The 15,393-nt window shown below is 35.8% G+C and overlaps 1 protein-coding gene across 6 annotated transcripts in view; it reads right to left on the reverse strand.

Annotated features, from left to right (window-relative positions):
• SSBP2 (single stranded DNA binding protein 2) overlaps positions 1-15,393 on the reverse strand; it is a 300,702-nt gene that overhangs the window by 41,770 nt on the left and 243,539 nt on the right. For all 6 annotated transcript variants that reach the window (XM_024119897.1, XM_024119912.3, XM_055086646.1 and 3 more), the window contains 2 exons: positions 5,774-5,840; positions 4,977-5,047 (listed from right to left, as the gene is read on the reverse strand). In XM_024119897.1, the coding sequence (XP_023975665.1) occupies positions 4,977-5,047; positions 5,774-5,840 (138 nt within the window). The remainder of the gene's footprint in view (positions 1-4,976; positions 5,048-5,773; positions 5,841-15,393) is intronic.

Here is a 15,393-nt window from a genome sequence, read left to right on the forward strand (position 1 = left end):
ATATCATCTCTCTTATAAGCTTGTTGGAGGAAGAATGAAGTCATACAAAATGCATATTAAAGTGCTTGGTGCATTAAAAGCATGATACCTGGTGCTCAAAAACTGTAGCTGCTAACTCTTATCACTGTTAATAAGGGACTGACTTAAATGAGTCTTCTCATTTTCCCTTGAGCCCTCAACCTTAACATGCTTGTGACATAGTGACTCCCTAACAGAGTACACGTATTTCTTTTCTTGACTTTTTTCCTACTGCCTAATAGTTTTTCTTTATGTATCTGCATCTCCTGCTAAAGAATAAGTACCTGAAGGTAGAGTCTGTTTTACTCATCTTTGTGCATCCAGTGCTCAAGTATGACAGTGCACAAGTGTCACAGGAAATGAGTAAGAAATTATCCAACACATATTTTGATAGACTTACAAAATATTTTCATTTTGTGAAGAATCTGAAGCATATAGAGAACAGGAAGATAAGAAAGAATAACAACTAGCTTTCTAACTGGTAACAAAGGCAGAATGTGAAGAGCTACTTTCGAATCACTGAATTTTAAAGCTGATGGCAACAATACAATTCCATCTGGTTTAATCTCTCTCCCAATGCAACGCTCCTGACAAAAGGGCTGTTCAGACTCTGCTTGGTAAGTTTATAAAGAGTTTTTCCATGATTGGGCAGTTTAATTTCTAGAAAGTTCTTCCCCATACTGAGCTAAATTCCACTTCCCATCTTAGATTTGAAAATACAGAATTAGTTTACTCTCTATTTACATGATAGCCTATCATATATTTCCATCTCACTATTTCTCCACCCCAAGTATTTGATTTGGAAATCATGATATGTTCCTACTTGTATATAACTCATTTATCCTTCAGATTTCTAGAGGAATTAGAACTAGTTGGACAGTCTTGTTGAATTTTTCTGTTAATCATATGGTACCTGCTGAGCCTAAGAACACAGACAAGCTAAGTACATCTTATTATAAAAGCCAAGTAGAAAAATTACTTCAAATATGGCATTAGGGAAGACATTTTTCTTGTTTAAGCAGATAATTCTGCTTTTCTATTGAAAGGATACTGATATCAATCTAAAAATCATGTATTACTACTGAACATAGATTTAAAATAGATTAAGGGGTGGAAAAATATGCCAGGATTTGGAGTAAAGTTTTATTTCTTCATCGCATGTAGTAGGTTTTAATCACATATTTACTATATTCTAGGTGTGCACTTTGCCTACATCAGCATTGTCTGAGAAGCAAATTATATATATTTCTTCTAGGAATTCAATTATTCCAATAGATAACTACTGTCCCTCTTCACCACATTGGTCTTAAGCTGAAAAAGTTGTGGAAATAATATCTATGATACAAAGGAGGTATGTATTTTGTTTTGCATAAGGCTAGAAACAATATTCCAGAGACTGTTTCTATCATTCAGATACAAAAAAAGCAGACACATTCTGTTCTTGAGTAGCATCCACAGGATTAAATATCTGTCATGAGAGTTGTTTTTCTATTATCTTTTAAGAAACACAGCTAATTTTTATTATAAAGCTCACAGTTTATAATCTATATGTTAACATATACCAGGTGTTATGAGTAAATACCTTACAAGAATCCTTTAATTCAAATAATTTTACTTCACTTTTTACCTATTGTACCACTCATACGACTATGATTCCTACTTTCATTTAAGTACATGATATTTATAAATAATTTCCTTTAACCTTTTATACTTATATACTGTGATTTTAAAAGTTGTTGTAGGTATTTCTGGTTTCTGAGGTAAATTCATACCAAAACACTTTACTTCCTCCAAATTATAAAGAAATAGATAGCAATGATATTAATCCAAATGGAAGAAATAAACTACTCTCTTTGGGTTTGAAAATGAAAAGAATTCATACTTATATGATAAACTTAGTTAAACTCTTCAATAAGCGATTACTCCCCAGAAATGTTTTCTTTCTGTCGTAATTTACTTATAACACAAAACACATACATATTTGGCTAGATATTTATAAAATATAAAGACCAATATGCTTTTTACTTCTGCATTTTCAAATGAGATCTAAGTATTCATACAGCTTAGGTGAGCATTGGTTCATCTTTCAAACACTGCAAAACTGACTCAAATCAGACTCTAATTTTTAAAAGTATTGAAAATATTGGTCTGGAATGACAAAAACTCAAAGAGCAGCTAGCTGAAAAGTAAGAGAACTGAATGAAGAATAAATTACAGGCATCAACTTTTTTTTTTTTTTTGAGCACAGGCTCTGGATGCGCAGGCTCAGCAGCCATGGCTCACGGGCCCAGCCGCTCCGCGGCATGTGGGATCTTCCTGGACCGGGGCACAAACCCGTGTCCCCTGCATCGGCAGGCGGACTCCCAACCACTGTGCCACCAGGGAAGCACCAGGCTTCAACTTTTGATGTATATTTAAAATGCATCTGTTATGAAAATCTTTTGAGAAAAAAAATCCTTCAAGTTGCATATAGCTAAACTGGTTGGCTTAGCTCATTAAAGACTAAAAGTATATTCAGTCAGTGAAATATCCTACAGATCTTATAAATTCTAACTGCCATTAATAGATTAATGATGGTTGGTCATAAAAATCATCACCCCTAACATGAGTAGAAATAGGAAAAAATAATTTAAATATCTAAATTAGGGTTTTATAAGATCTTAAGAAAATACATAGAAAATAACTGAGCCTAAATAAAAGAAATGGGTTTTTTCTAACTTTGAGGATCCCACAAATATTTACATAACACTTTTTCTTATCATGTAATATGGTATCTCTGAAAACTTTGGACTTCATGTCCCAATACAGTTTATATATACAGTTGACCCTTGAACAACATGGGTTTGAATTGTTCCAGTCCACTTATACGTGGATTTTTTTCAATAAATATACTATTGGAAAATTTTTTGTAGATTTGTGACAATTCGAAAAAAGCTTGCAGACGAACCGCATAGCCTAGAAATATCTAAAAAATTAAGAAAAAGTTAGGTATGTCATGAATGCATAAAATACATGTAGACATAAGTCTATCCTTATATAAGCATAAGGGGAGTGGTATGTAATATAAAATTAATAATGTGTTTTCTTACTGTTTTATAATTTTGCTTTCAAAGAACTACATTACTATACAGTATGTGCCTCTCTGTCTCTCTCCCTCTTTCTCTCTCTCTCTCTCCCCACCTCCCCCAACCCCAACTGGAGAAACTATGTATCAGCCTATCATCACATGTAAGTGGTTTAAAAAAATGTAACAATGTTTACAATACTGTATTGTGAATATGACTAATACTGTATGCCATAAAAATGTTATAATGATTCATTCATTAGTGTATAGGATAGGCTACGATGAAGCAATCATTGATTATTATGCTAGTTTACCATAATGCTATCATATTGCTGCTTCTTTGTTATCAATGCATGAATTGTTATACCTGTAAATAAATAGGAATTTTTTTCACATGATCTTTTTATTTTTGATGTCCCGTGTTAGAAATATATGTAATATCTACAGTGTTTTGTATCATTTAAGACAACATTGATGAAGATACTGACAGATGATTCATCTTATAAACAGATGATATAAACTTATGGTATCGAAAAATATAGTGCAGTACTGTAAATGTATTTTTTAATGATTTCTGTAATAACATTTTCTTTTCTCTAGCTTACCTTATTGTAAGAATACAGTATATAATACATACAATATATGAAACGTGTTAATTGACTACGTATGTCATCGGTAAGGCTTCCAGTTAACAGCAGGCTATTAGTTAAGTTTTAGGGAGTCAAAAGTTATACATGGATTTTCGACTTTGCAATGGTTTGGTGCCCCTAACTCCCATGTTATTCAAGGGTCAACTGTATATTATTACATGTTGGCAGAAACTCCTTCGTCTAAGTCACATTTACCTGAGAATCAAATTATATATATTTCTTCTAGGAATTCAATTATTCCAATAGATAACTACTATCCCTCTTTACTACATTGGTCTTAAGCTGATAAAAGCTTAAGACCAATGGGTGTTAGATTCTTAATTCTCTGACTCCTTTGGGTACACAACAAAATACTTAACATTTTTAAAGCAGGTACATGAAACAAGCTTCTAAAACTGTCACTTATAAAGTCTGTTCTTGGAAAGAATAAAGTAAATCAATTCATTCTTTTAACCAATGTTATGATACACTAACCTCTGACTTTTGAGGAAGAAATTTAAAATTCTGAATTCTGGATTAGTTTCTTTGAAATATAACATTACAAAATTAGTTTCTACCCCATGCAGTTTTCCCAAGAGAAACAGAGGGATGTTTTAGCTAAAATAAATGATATCCTGGAGCTGCATACTTAAAAATGTCATCAATGGCTGAATAAGTTCAATCTTGATGTATACCTCTGGGAAATTCTGATACAGAAGTAGGCTAACATCTAATGTATACTGATAGTATTATGCATGTTCACTAAGACCTATTTTAATGTTTATTTCTAAATGGTTCTCTATTGCTTTCATATTCTGTAAAGAAATATGGTAGTATATAATAGTCAATGGTATTCTTTAAAAGATTTAGAAATATATTTTATGCTGCTTATTCTATTTAATTCAGTCAACTAGGTTTTATTTAACTTATCTTAGTTATCTTTTATAATTACTATAATTTTTCATATTTCCTCAATATAACTAACAAAAGGGTAATAGTTATCATTTTTAGTAATAATTACTATAATGTATTTCTACACAATGTGTTTTCTCCAATGTACCAAAGGCATATGTGTAGCACCTGTTAAAATATGGTTTGTTGTTACATCAATTTGGACATGTCATAGATATGTCCTCAAGAGCCTAACAACCATGTTATTAAGCCTTTAATGTATATACTAGAAGCCAGCAAATAATATAGTTTGTTTGTATAAGATGAAGGCAAAAAACTCAGCCTCTAGCTTCCTGCACTGATTATTTATTTACCTGTGGTCCTAAGGGTACCATTCCTCTTGGAGGCGTCATTCTCTGCATTGGCCCACCCATATTTGGATGTCCTAAAAAGAAAAAAAGTATGACGATATTAGCAATGTAATGAGCATGAGTGCTAAACCGGAGGCTATAGCCTCCTCTCTGCCTGGTGTCACATCTTATTTACTAAGGACTGAGTTATTGACATCGCCTTATCTTGGCTTCCATGGCCAGTTTTCTACCTTTTATCACTACCTACCCACACTCTCCATTAATGTCTTGAAATTGAAATGTTCTTCCTATTCTGTGTTGAATTACATCTCTCACACCATTTGCTCCTTTTTTTTCTCTTGGAATAGTATAATAGAGCCATACATACTTGTGGTACCTAAACAGCTCTGATTATTGGGTTTGTTAAACTACCAAGTAAGTTACTTATTGCACAGCATCCTCTTTCCTCCTGCTTATCTTTCTGGTGGACTAACCTCTCTATCTGAAAAAGGCAGAGAAAATCACAAGTGATATAATCACTTTGAGTCTCACTTGTTTGAAGTTATACAAGAGGTTTTAGAAGTTACTAGTTAAAATACAGATTCTGGTTATTTAATTATCCTGTTCCTTATGTTATCACTGCCCTCACTATCACACATAATTAAGAGTTAGCTAAAAAGATAATTACTTGGCCACGTTACCTGTAAAAATGCAACTGATATAATTATGGAATATCTGTACAAATAAAACCTTCCTTAAAAAATACAGGATTTCCTTTGAGATTTTGCACATCAATTTCACTTTTACTTTAAAGTAGTCACCTTGTTGTCGAGTTGGGTCCATTCCACTGGGAAGTAATGGCTGACTTCCTGGGACACCTCCAAGAGCCTAGCATATTTAGTAAAACAAAATAAAAAGCAATATTGTAACTATAAAATAAGTGCTGTAACAATTACAGAGTGCATCTGAGTATTTCACAAGATTTTTTTTCAAGATGTATTTTTTTTTTCTATTGGAATATATTTGATTTACAATGTTGTGTTAGTTTCAGGTGTGCAGCAAAGTGATTTAGTTATAAGTATACATGTATCTATTCTTTTTCAAATTCTTTTCCCATATAGGTGGTTAGAGAATATTGAGTAGAGTTCCCTGTGCTATACAGTAGGTCCTTGCTGATTATAATTTTATATATAGTGGTGTGTATATGTTAACCCCAACCTACTAATTTATCCCTCCCCCACAGCTTTCCCCTTTGGTAACCATAAGTTTGTTTTCTAAGACCGTGAGTCTGTTCCTGTTTGTAAATAAGTTAATTTGTATCATTTTTTAAGATACCACATATAAGTGATATCATATGATATTTGTCTTTCTCTGACTTACTTCACTTAGAATGAGAATCTCTAGGTCTATCCATGTTGTTGCAAATGGCATTATTTCATTCTTTTTTTATGGCTGAGTAAGAGTCCACTGTGTATATGTACCACATTTTCTTTATCCATTCATCTGTTGATGGGTGTTTAGGTTTCTTCCATGTCTTGGCTACTGTAAATAGTGCTGCAATGAACACTGGGGTGCATGTATCTTTTCTAAGTGTGGTTTTCTCTGGATATATGCTCAGGAGTGGGATTGCAGGATCATATGGTAGCTCTATTTTTCTGACTGATGTGAGGTGATACCTCATTGTAGTTTTTTTTTTTTTTTTTTTTTGCGGTATGCGGGCCTTTCACTGTTGTGGCCTCTCCCGTTGCGGAGCACAGGCTCCGGACATGCAGGCTTAGCGGCCATGGCTCATGGGCACAGCCGCTCCGTGGCACGTGGGATCTTCCCGGACCGGGGCATGAAGCCGTGTCCCCTGCATCGGCAGGCAGACTCTCAACCACTGCGCCACCAGGGAAGCCCCTCATTGTAGTTTTGATTTACATTTCTCTAATAATTAGCAATGTTTAGCATCTTTTCATGTGCCTCTTGGCCATCTGTATATCTTCTTTGGAGAAATGTCTATTTAGATCTGTCCATTTTTTGATTGGTTGTTTGTTTGTTTTGATATTGAGCTGCAGGAGCTGTTTCTATATTTTGGAGATTAATCCCTTGCTGGTCACATCATTTGCAAATATTTTCTCCCTTTCTGTGGGTTGTCTTTTCGTTTTGTTTATGGTTTCCTTTGCTGTGCAAAAACTTTTAAGTGTAACTAGGTCCCATTTGTTTCTTTTTGTTTTTATTTTCATTACTCTAGGAGGTGGATGCAAAAAGATTTTGCTGCAATTTATGTCAAAGAGTGTTCTGCTTATGTTTTCCTTTAAGAGTTTTATAGTATCCCATCTTACCTCTAGGTCTGTAATCCATTTTGAGTTTATTTTCGTGCATGGTGTTAGAGAATGTTCTAATTTCATTCTCTTACATGTAGCTGCCCAGTTTTCCCAGCACCTCTATTGAAGAGACTGTGATTTCTATCCTGTTCCATTGATCTATTTTTCTGTCTTTGTGTCAGTACCATACTGTCTTGATTACTGTAGCTTTGTAGTATAGTCTGAAGTCAGGGACCCTGATTCCTCCAGCTCTACTTTTCTTTCTCAAGGTTGCTTTGGCTATTCAGGGTCTTTTGGGTTTCTGTACAAATTTTAGGATTTTTTGTTCTAAATCTGCAAAAATGACATTGGTAATTTGATAGGAATTGCACCGAATCAGTAGGTTGCCTTGGGTAGTGCAGTCATTTTGACAACATTGATTCTTCCAATCCAAGAACATGGCATATATACCTTTCCATCTGTTTGTTTCATCTTATAGTTTTCACAGTACAGGTGTTTTGCCTCCTTTGGTAGGTTTATTCCTAGGTATTTTATTCTTTTTGATTTGATGGTAAATGGGATTATTTCCTTAATTTCTCTTTATGATCTTTTGTTTTTAGTGTATAGAAATGCAACAGATTTCTGTATATTAATTTTATATCCTGCAACTTTAGTGAATTCATTGATGAGCTCTAGTAGTTTTCTGGTAGCATCTTCAGGATTTTCTATGTATAGTATCATGTAATCTGCAAACAGTGACAGTTTTACTTCTGTTCCAACTTGGATTCCTTTTGTTTATTCTTCTTCTCTGATTACAGTGGCTAGGACTTCCAAAACTATGTTGAATAAAAGTGTCTAGAGTGGACATCCTTGTCTTGCTCCTGATCTTAGAGGAAATACTTTCAGCTTTTCACTATTGAGTATGATGTTAGCTGTGGGTTTGCCATATATGGCCTTTACTATGTTGTGGTATATTTTCTCTATGTCCACTTTCTGGAGAGTTTTTAATCATAAATGGGTGTTGAATTTTGTCAAAAGCTTTTTCTGCATCAATTGAGATGATCATGTGTTTCTTTTTAAAATTAATTAATTAATTAATTAATTTTGGCTGCGTTGGTTCTTCACTGCTGCATATGGGCTTTTCTCTAGTTGTGGCGAGTGGGGGCTACTCTTCGTTGCGGTGCGCAGGCTTCTCGTTGCGGTGGCTTCTCTTGTTGCAGAGCATGGGCTCTAGGCACGTGGGCTTCAGTAGTTGTGGCACATGAGCTCAGTAGTTGTGGCTTGTGGGCTCCAGAGCGCAGGCTCAGTAGTTGTGGTGCATGGGCTTAGTTGCTCCGCGGCATGTGGGATCTTCCCAGACCAGGGCTTGAACCTGTGTCTCCTGCATTGGCAGGTGGATTCTTAACCACTGCGCCACCAGGGAAGTCCGATCATATGGTTTTTATTCCTCAATTTGTTGATGTGGTTATCACACTGATTGATTTGCAGATATTGAAAAATCCTTGTATCCCTGGGATAAATCCCATTTGATCATGGTGTATGACCTTTTTCATGTATTGTTGGATTCAGTTTGCTAGTATTCTGCTGAGGATTTTTTGCACCTATGGTCATCAGTGATATTGGCCTGTCATTTTCTTTTTTTGTGGTATCTTAGTCTGGTTTTAGTATCAGGGTGATGGTGGCCTCACTGAATGAGTTTGGAAGTGTTCCTTCCTCTGCAATTTTTTGCAATAGTTTCAGAAGGATAGGTGTTAACTATTCTCTAAATGTTTGATAGGATTTGCCTGTGAAGCTTTCTGGTCCTGGACTTTTGTTTGTTGGGAATTTTAAAATCACAGTTTCAATTTCAGTGCTTGTTATTGGTCTGTTCATATTTTCTGTTTCTTCCTGGTTCAGTTTTGGGAGATTGTACCTTTCTAAGAATTCGTCCAAATCTTCTAGGCATTTTAGTGGCATATAGTTGCTTGCAGTAGTCTCTTATGATCCTTTGTATTTCTGTGGTGTCTGTGGTAACTTCTCCTTTTTCATTTCTTATTTTATTGATTTGAGCCCTCTCCCTTTTTTTCTTGATGAGTCTGGCTAAAGGTGTATCAATTTTGTTTATCTTTTCAAAGAACCAGCTTGTAGTTTCATTGATCCTTTCTATTGTTTTCTTTGTCTCTATTTATTTCTGTTCTGATCTTTTTTTCATTTAATTTTATTTATTTTTGGCTGTGCTGGGTCTTTGTTGCTGTGCATGGGCTTTCTCTAGTTGTGGTGAGAGGGGGGCTACTGTTTGTTGTGGTGCACGGGCTTCTCATTGTGGTGGCTTCTCTTGTTGCAGAACATGGGCTCTAGGTGCGTGGGCTTCAGTAGTTGTGCCATGCAGGCTCAGTAGTTGTGGCTTGCGGGCTCTAGAGCACAGGCTCAGTAGTTGTGGCACACAGTCTCAGTTGCTCTGTGGTATGTGGGATCTTCCTGGGCCAGGGATCGAGCCTGTGTCCCCTGCATTGGCAGGCGAATTCCTAACCACTGCATCACCAGGGAAGTCCCTCTGATCTGATTTTTATATTTCTTTCCTTCTAGGAACTTTGGATTTTGTTTGTAAGTTTAGGTTGTTTATTTGAGGTTTTTCTTGTTTCCTGAGGTTAAGACTGTATTGCTAGAAACTTCCCTCTTAGAATTGCTTTTGCTGTGTGTCACATAGGTTTTGGATTGTTGTATTGTTTTCATTTGTCTCTTGGAACTTTTAAATTTCCTCTTTGATTTCTTCTGTGATCCATTGGTTGTTTGATAGCACATTGTTTAGCCTCCACGTGTTTTGTTTTTTACAGTTTTTTTCTTGCTGCTGACTCCTGATCTCATAGCATTGTGGTTGGAAAAGATACTTGATATGAGTTCAATTTTCTTAAATTTACCAAGGCTTGCTTTATGGACCAGCATGTGATCTATCCTGGAGAATATTCCACGTGCACTTGAGAAGAATGTATATTCTGCTGCTTTCCGATGGAATGCCTAAATATCAATTAAGTCCATCTGGTCTAATGTGTCATTTAAAGTTTGGATTTCCTTACTGATTTTCTGTCTGGATGATCTGTCCAGTGATGAAAGCGGGGTGTTAAAGTCCCCCACTATTATTGTGTTACTGTCAATTTCTCCTTTTACGGCTGTTAGTGTTTGCCTTATATATTGAGGTGCTCCTATTTTGGGTGTATGTATATTTACAATTGTTATATCTTCTTCTTGGATTGATCCCTTGATCATTATGTAGTGTCCTTCTTTGTCTCTTGCAATAGTTTTTATTTTAAAGTCTGTTTTGTCTGATATTAGTATTGCTACTCCAGCTTTCTTTTGATTTCCATTTGCATGGAATACCTTTTTCCATCCCCTCACTTTCATTCTGTATGTGTCACTAGATCTGAAGTGGGTGTCCTGTAGACAGCATATATACAGGTCTTGTTTCTGTATCCATTCAGCTAGTCAATGTGTTTTGGTTGGAGCATTAATCCATTTATATTTAAGGTAATTACTGATATGTATGTTCTTATTGCCATTTTGTTAATTGTTTTGGATTTGTTTTTGTAGGTCTGTTTATTCCCTTCAACTTTTGTTCTCTTCTCTTGTGATCTGATGACTATCTTTAATGTTGTGTTTGGATTCCTTTTTCTTTTTTGTGTGTATATCTGTTGTAGATTTTTGGTTTGAGGTTACCATGAGGTTTTGATATAGCAGTCTATACATATACAAGATTGTTTTAAGTTCACGATCTCTTAATTTCAAATGCATTTCCAGTATCCTGCATTTGTACTCTTCTCGTGATTGCTGGTTTTGATATCATATTTGTGTGTGGATGATTTCCTATCTTTACTGAGGTGAGCTTTTCCCATTCATAATTTTCTTGTTTCTAGTTGTGGGCTTTTCTTTTTCGCCTAGAGAATTTCCTTTAGTATTTGTACAGCTGGTTTGGTGGAGCTGAATTCTCTTACCTTTTGCTTGTCTGTAAAGCTTTTGAGTTCTCTGTCAAATGTGAAGGAGAGCCTTGCTGGGTAGAGTATTCTTGGTTGTAGGTTTTTCCCTTTCATCACTTTAAATATATTGTGCTATTCCCTTCTGGCCTGCAGCGTTTCTGCTGAAAAATCAGCTGATAACCTTATGGGGATTCCTTGTATGTTATTTGTTGCTTTTCCCTTGTTGCTTTTAATATTTTCTCTGTCTTTAATTTTTGTAAATTTGATTAATATGTGTCTCAGCATGTTCCTCCTTGGGTTTATCCTCTATGGGACTCTGTGCTTCCTGGAGTTGGGTGACTATTTCCTTTCCCATGTTAGGGAAGTTTTCAGCTATTATCTCCTCAAATATCTCCTCCGGCCTTTTCCCTCTCTCTTCTCCTTCTGGGACTCGTATAATGTGAATGTTGGCGTGTTCAATGTTATCCTACCTGTCTCTTAGACTGACTTTTTTTTTTTTATGGCAAGGCATTTTATTTTAAATATAGCAGTGTGTCAATCCCAAACTCCCAATCTATCCCTCCCCATCTTCATCTCTTTTCATTCTTTATTCTGTTCTGCAGCAGTGATTTCCACCATTCTGTCTTCCAGCTCACTCATATGTTCCTCTGCCTCATTCTGCTATTAATTCCTTCTAGTGTATTTTTCATTTCACTTATTGTATTGTTCATCTCTGTTTGTTCTTTATATTTTCTAGCTCTTTGTTAACATTTCGGGTATCTTCTTGATCTGTGCTTCCATTCTTTTTCTGAGATTTTGGATCATCTTTATCATTATTACTCTGAATTCATTTCGGGGTAGATTTCCTATATCCACTCCACTTAGTTGTTCTGTAGTTTTATCTTGTTCCTTCATCAGGGACATATTCCTCTGCCATCTCATTTTGTCTAACTTTCTGTGTTTGCAATTCCACAGGCTGCAGGATTATAGTTCCTCTTCCCTCTGGTGTTTGCCCCCTGGTGGATGAGGCTGGTCTAAGAGGCTTGTGCAGGCTTCCTGGTAGGAGAGACTGTTGCCTGCCCACTGGTGGGTGCAGCTGGGTCTTGTCCTTCTGGTGGGCAGGGTCATGTCAAGGGGTGTGTTTAGAGGTGGCTGTTGGCTCAGGATGACTTTAGGCAGTCTGTGTGCTGATGGGTGGGGCTGTGTTCCTGCCCTGTTGGTTGTTTGGCATGAGGTGTCCCAGCTCTGGAGCCTTCAGGCTGTTGGGTGGGGCCTGGTTTTGGCATCAAAATGGCAGCCTCCAGGACAGTTCATGTCAATGAGTACCTAGTACCTCTGCCACCAGTGTCCACACAAGATTTCTTATATTTCACACTCATTTATGAATTTTATAAGTCCGTACACCCAGTATAATTTCTTAGTTTTAAAATGATCCTACTTTGCCCAGTTTTCAGGCAAAGAAAATTGGTATTGTTGGGAACAAAATCTAGGCAAAAATTGTCCTATATCTTCCTGAGAAGTATATATAATGCCTTTCTCTGAAATTAATTTACTAAGGGTAAATTAATTTTGCTTCTTAAATGTAAGCTATTTCTATAGATTATTTTACTCATTGGGGATTATAATAGGAGCAGAACTAAAATGCCAAGGGGCCAATGAATATTGTTTTGGGTAGTCATATTTTCCCTAAGAAACTATTTAGAAAAATAATACTCCAATTAAGTTCAAACAATTTGGCTGAATGGAAAAAGAGAACTAGAACTGAAAAAGGTGCCGATTAACAGATAGGGTTTATTTTATGCAGGAGTGCAATACTGGATACATACTGAATTGTAAGTTTCTAATAGTCATCTGAGAAGCACTTAGAGCTGGACCAAGCTATAAATGATTTAAACATACTGATACTATGAAGCATGTATGTATACATATATACACATAATCCTAACAACTGGCAAGAATTTCTATAAAGGTTCACTAATTTAACTTAAAAGCAGGAATATCTTATTTCATTAGTTTAAAATTTCAAATATTTCAAAGGATTTGATATTAAATAATTTATTTATCTAGACCAGAACTGTTTCGTTAATTGTTATCATTGGGATGCAGTAGAGAGCTGCCATTTTTCAAGCCATTTTTGTAATCCTTTAATTTTTTTGTTTGTTTACAAGCACACTCAATGTCAATTTATTGATCTCCTACTAAATGACCTATTTCCTGCTTACCTTTCCAGTCTAATTTCTTGCTACTGCCAAGCTGACATTCCAACTTCCAGTTATACCAAACTCCTTTCAGTTTTTTCAATTCATGTACTCACTCAACAATATCTAAATGTCAACCATTAAAATAAGCAAAATAAAACAAAACTAAACACAAACTAAAACTAAACTTTCTTGCCTCTCTAGGAGGTCACAGACCCTTAAGTGCTTATTCTGACATATTTTAGATCTAGGTTTAGGGATCATTTCCTAACAAAATTCTTCCATATAATCCCAGTTTGGCATAAATTCTCCTATACGTTTTAAAATATAAATATTTTAAAATTTCAAACTTACAGAAAAATTGCACAGACAGTACAAAGAATTCCCATATACCCTGACACTGACTGCCCAACAGTTAACATTTCACCATATCTGCCACTTCGAGAGCAAGTTGCAGACATTATGCTTCTTCACTTCTACGTACCACAGAGTTTAGTTCCCTAAGCAAGGATATTCTCCTACGTAACCACAACACAACTTTTCAAGTCAGGAAATCCATTGATACAACACTGCCATCCAAAACACACAGACATCATTTAAATTTTGCCACCTGTCTCAACAATGTTTTTTTTTTTTTTACTTTCTGGGACCAGGATCTCATGGAACACATGTTGCATTGAGTTGTCATGTCTCTTCATGCTCTTCCAAGTCTTTCCTTAGTCTTTCTCTATCATAGCCTGAACAGTTTTGGAGAATGAGTCTTAAATTCTACAGGATGATCCTCTGATGTCTCTTCATGACCCAGACTCAGGTCTTATTTTCTTAGGAATACTGCAGAACTGATGCTATACTCTTCTCAATGTATCACATCACAGGGTACATGATGTTGACTCATCCCACTACTGTTGATGTTAACCTTATCATCTCATTCTGTTGGTGTCTGCCAGGTCCTACAACACTAGATCATTATTTTTCCCCTTTGTAATTGGTTACATTCAATATTAGAGCTATTCCAAGACTGTCAATATCCCATTGCTCATCAATCCTTTATCAGCCTTAGCGTCCACTGACAACTCCTAAGCACTATAACAGTTGCCAAATGGAAACACTGCATGTGTATCATTCTTTCTATGCTTATTAGTTGGCATTCCATTGTAAGGAACAGCTTTCCCTTCTTACTGATTGATACATTGACACTTACGGATTCCTATTCTAATCAAAGGGTTATAATCTGTTTAATGTCATCATTCATTTTAATATTTAAATTATGCAAGATCTGGCCAGTGGGAGGCTCTTCAAGCTGGCTCTATTGTCCTTTTGAAACATTTCCATCATATTTTGAGCATTTCCTTACTGGCATGAGATGTTCCAGGTTCGTTTCATACTTTTCCTGGCCTAGCTCTGGAATCAGACCTTTCTCCAAAGGGTCCTGATTCCTTCTAGTGAAGGACAGCATTTAGGCACCAAGATCTGGGTTCTCAAAGTGCTCCTTCTTAGTTGAGTACATTGCCTTTTGGCTCTCTCAGTAAATGCTGCACTTGAAAATCTATGTGTATATGTGCACACATATATATATGTACATACATAAATTTATATCTATCTGTGTGTGTATGGTACATACACATACCATAAATTCATACTCTCTAACACCAATCGAACACATCCAATTCCAATCCAAAACCTCAGGATTATTTTCAGTCTTCTTCCTTCTTATGTTTGTATTTTCTCCAACAGTGAGAAACCTGGCTGTCATTATCTTTAATGAAATTATATTTATCTTTAGTTATCTTTAATACCATTAGGTGGCACTACTGTATGACTCCTCCCTGCTTCCCTGAATATCCTGGCATGCAGGGGAGGTAAAGGCTTCTTATGTGCATTTATAGATTCTTTTTTTTTATCATCTTTATTAGAGTATAATTGCTTTACAATGGTGGGTTAGTTTCTGCTTTATAACAAAGTGAATCAGTTATACATATACATATGTCCCCATATCTCTTCCCTCTTACGTCTCCCTCCCTCCCACCCTCCC

This window comes from Physeter macrocephalus, chromosome 8 (assembly GCF_002837175.3).
Source record: "Physeter macrocephalus isolate SW-GA chromosome 8, ASM283717v5, whole genome shotgun sequence".
Classification (NCBI taxonomy): domain Eukaryota; kingdom Metazoa; phylum Chordata; class Mammalia; order Artiodactyla; family Physeteridae; genus Physeter; species Physeter macrocephalus.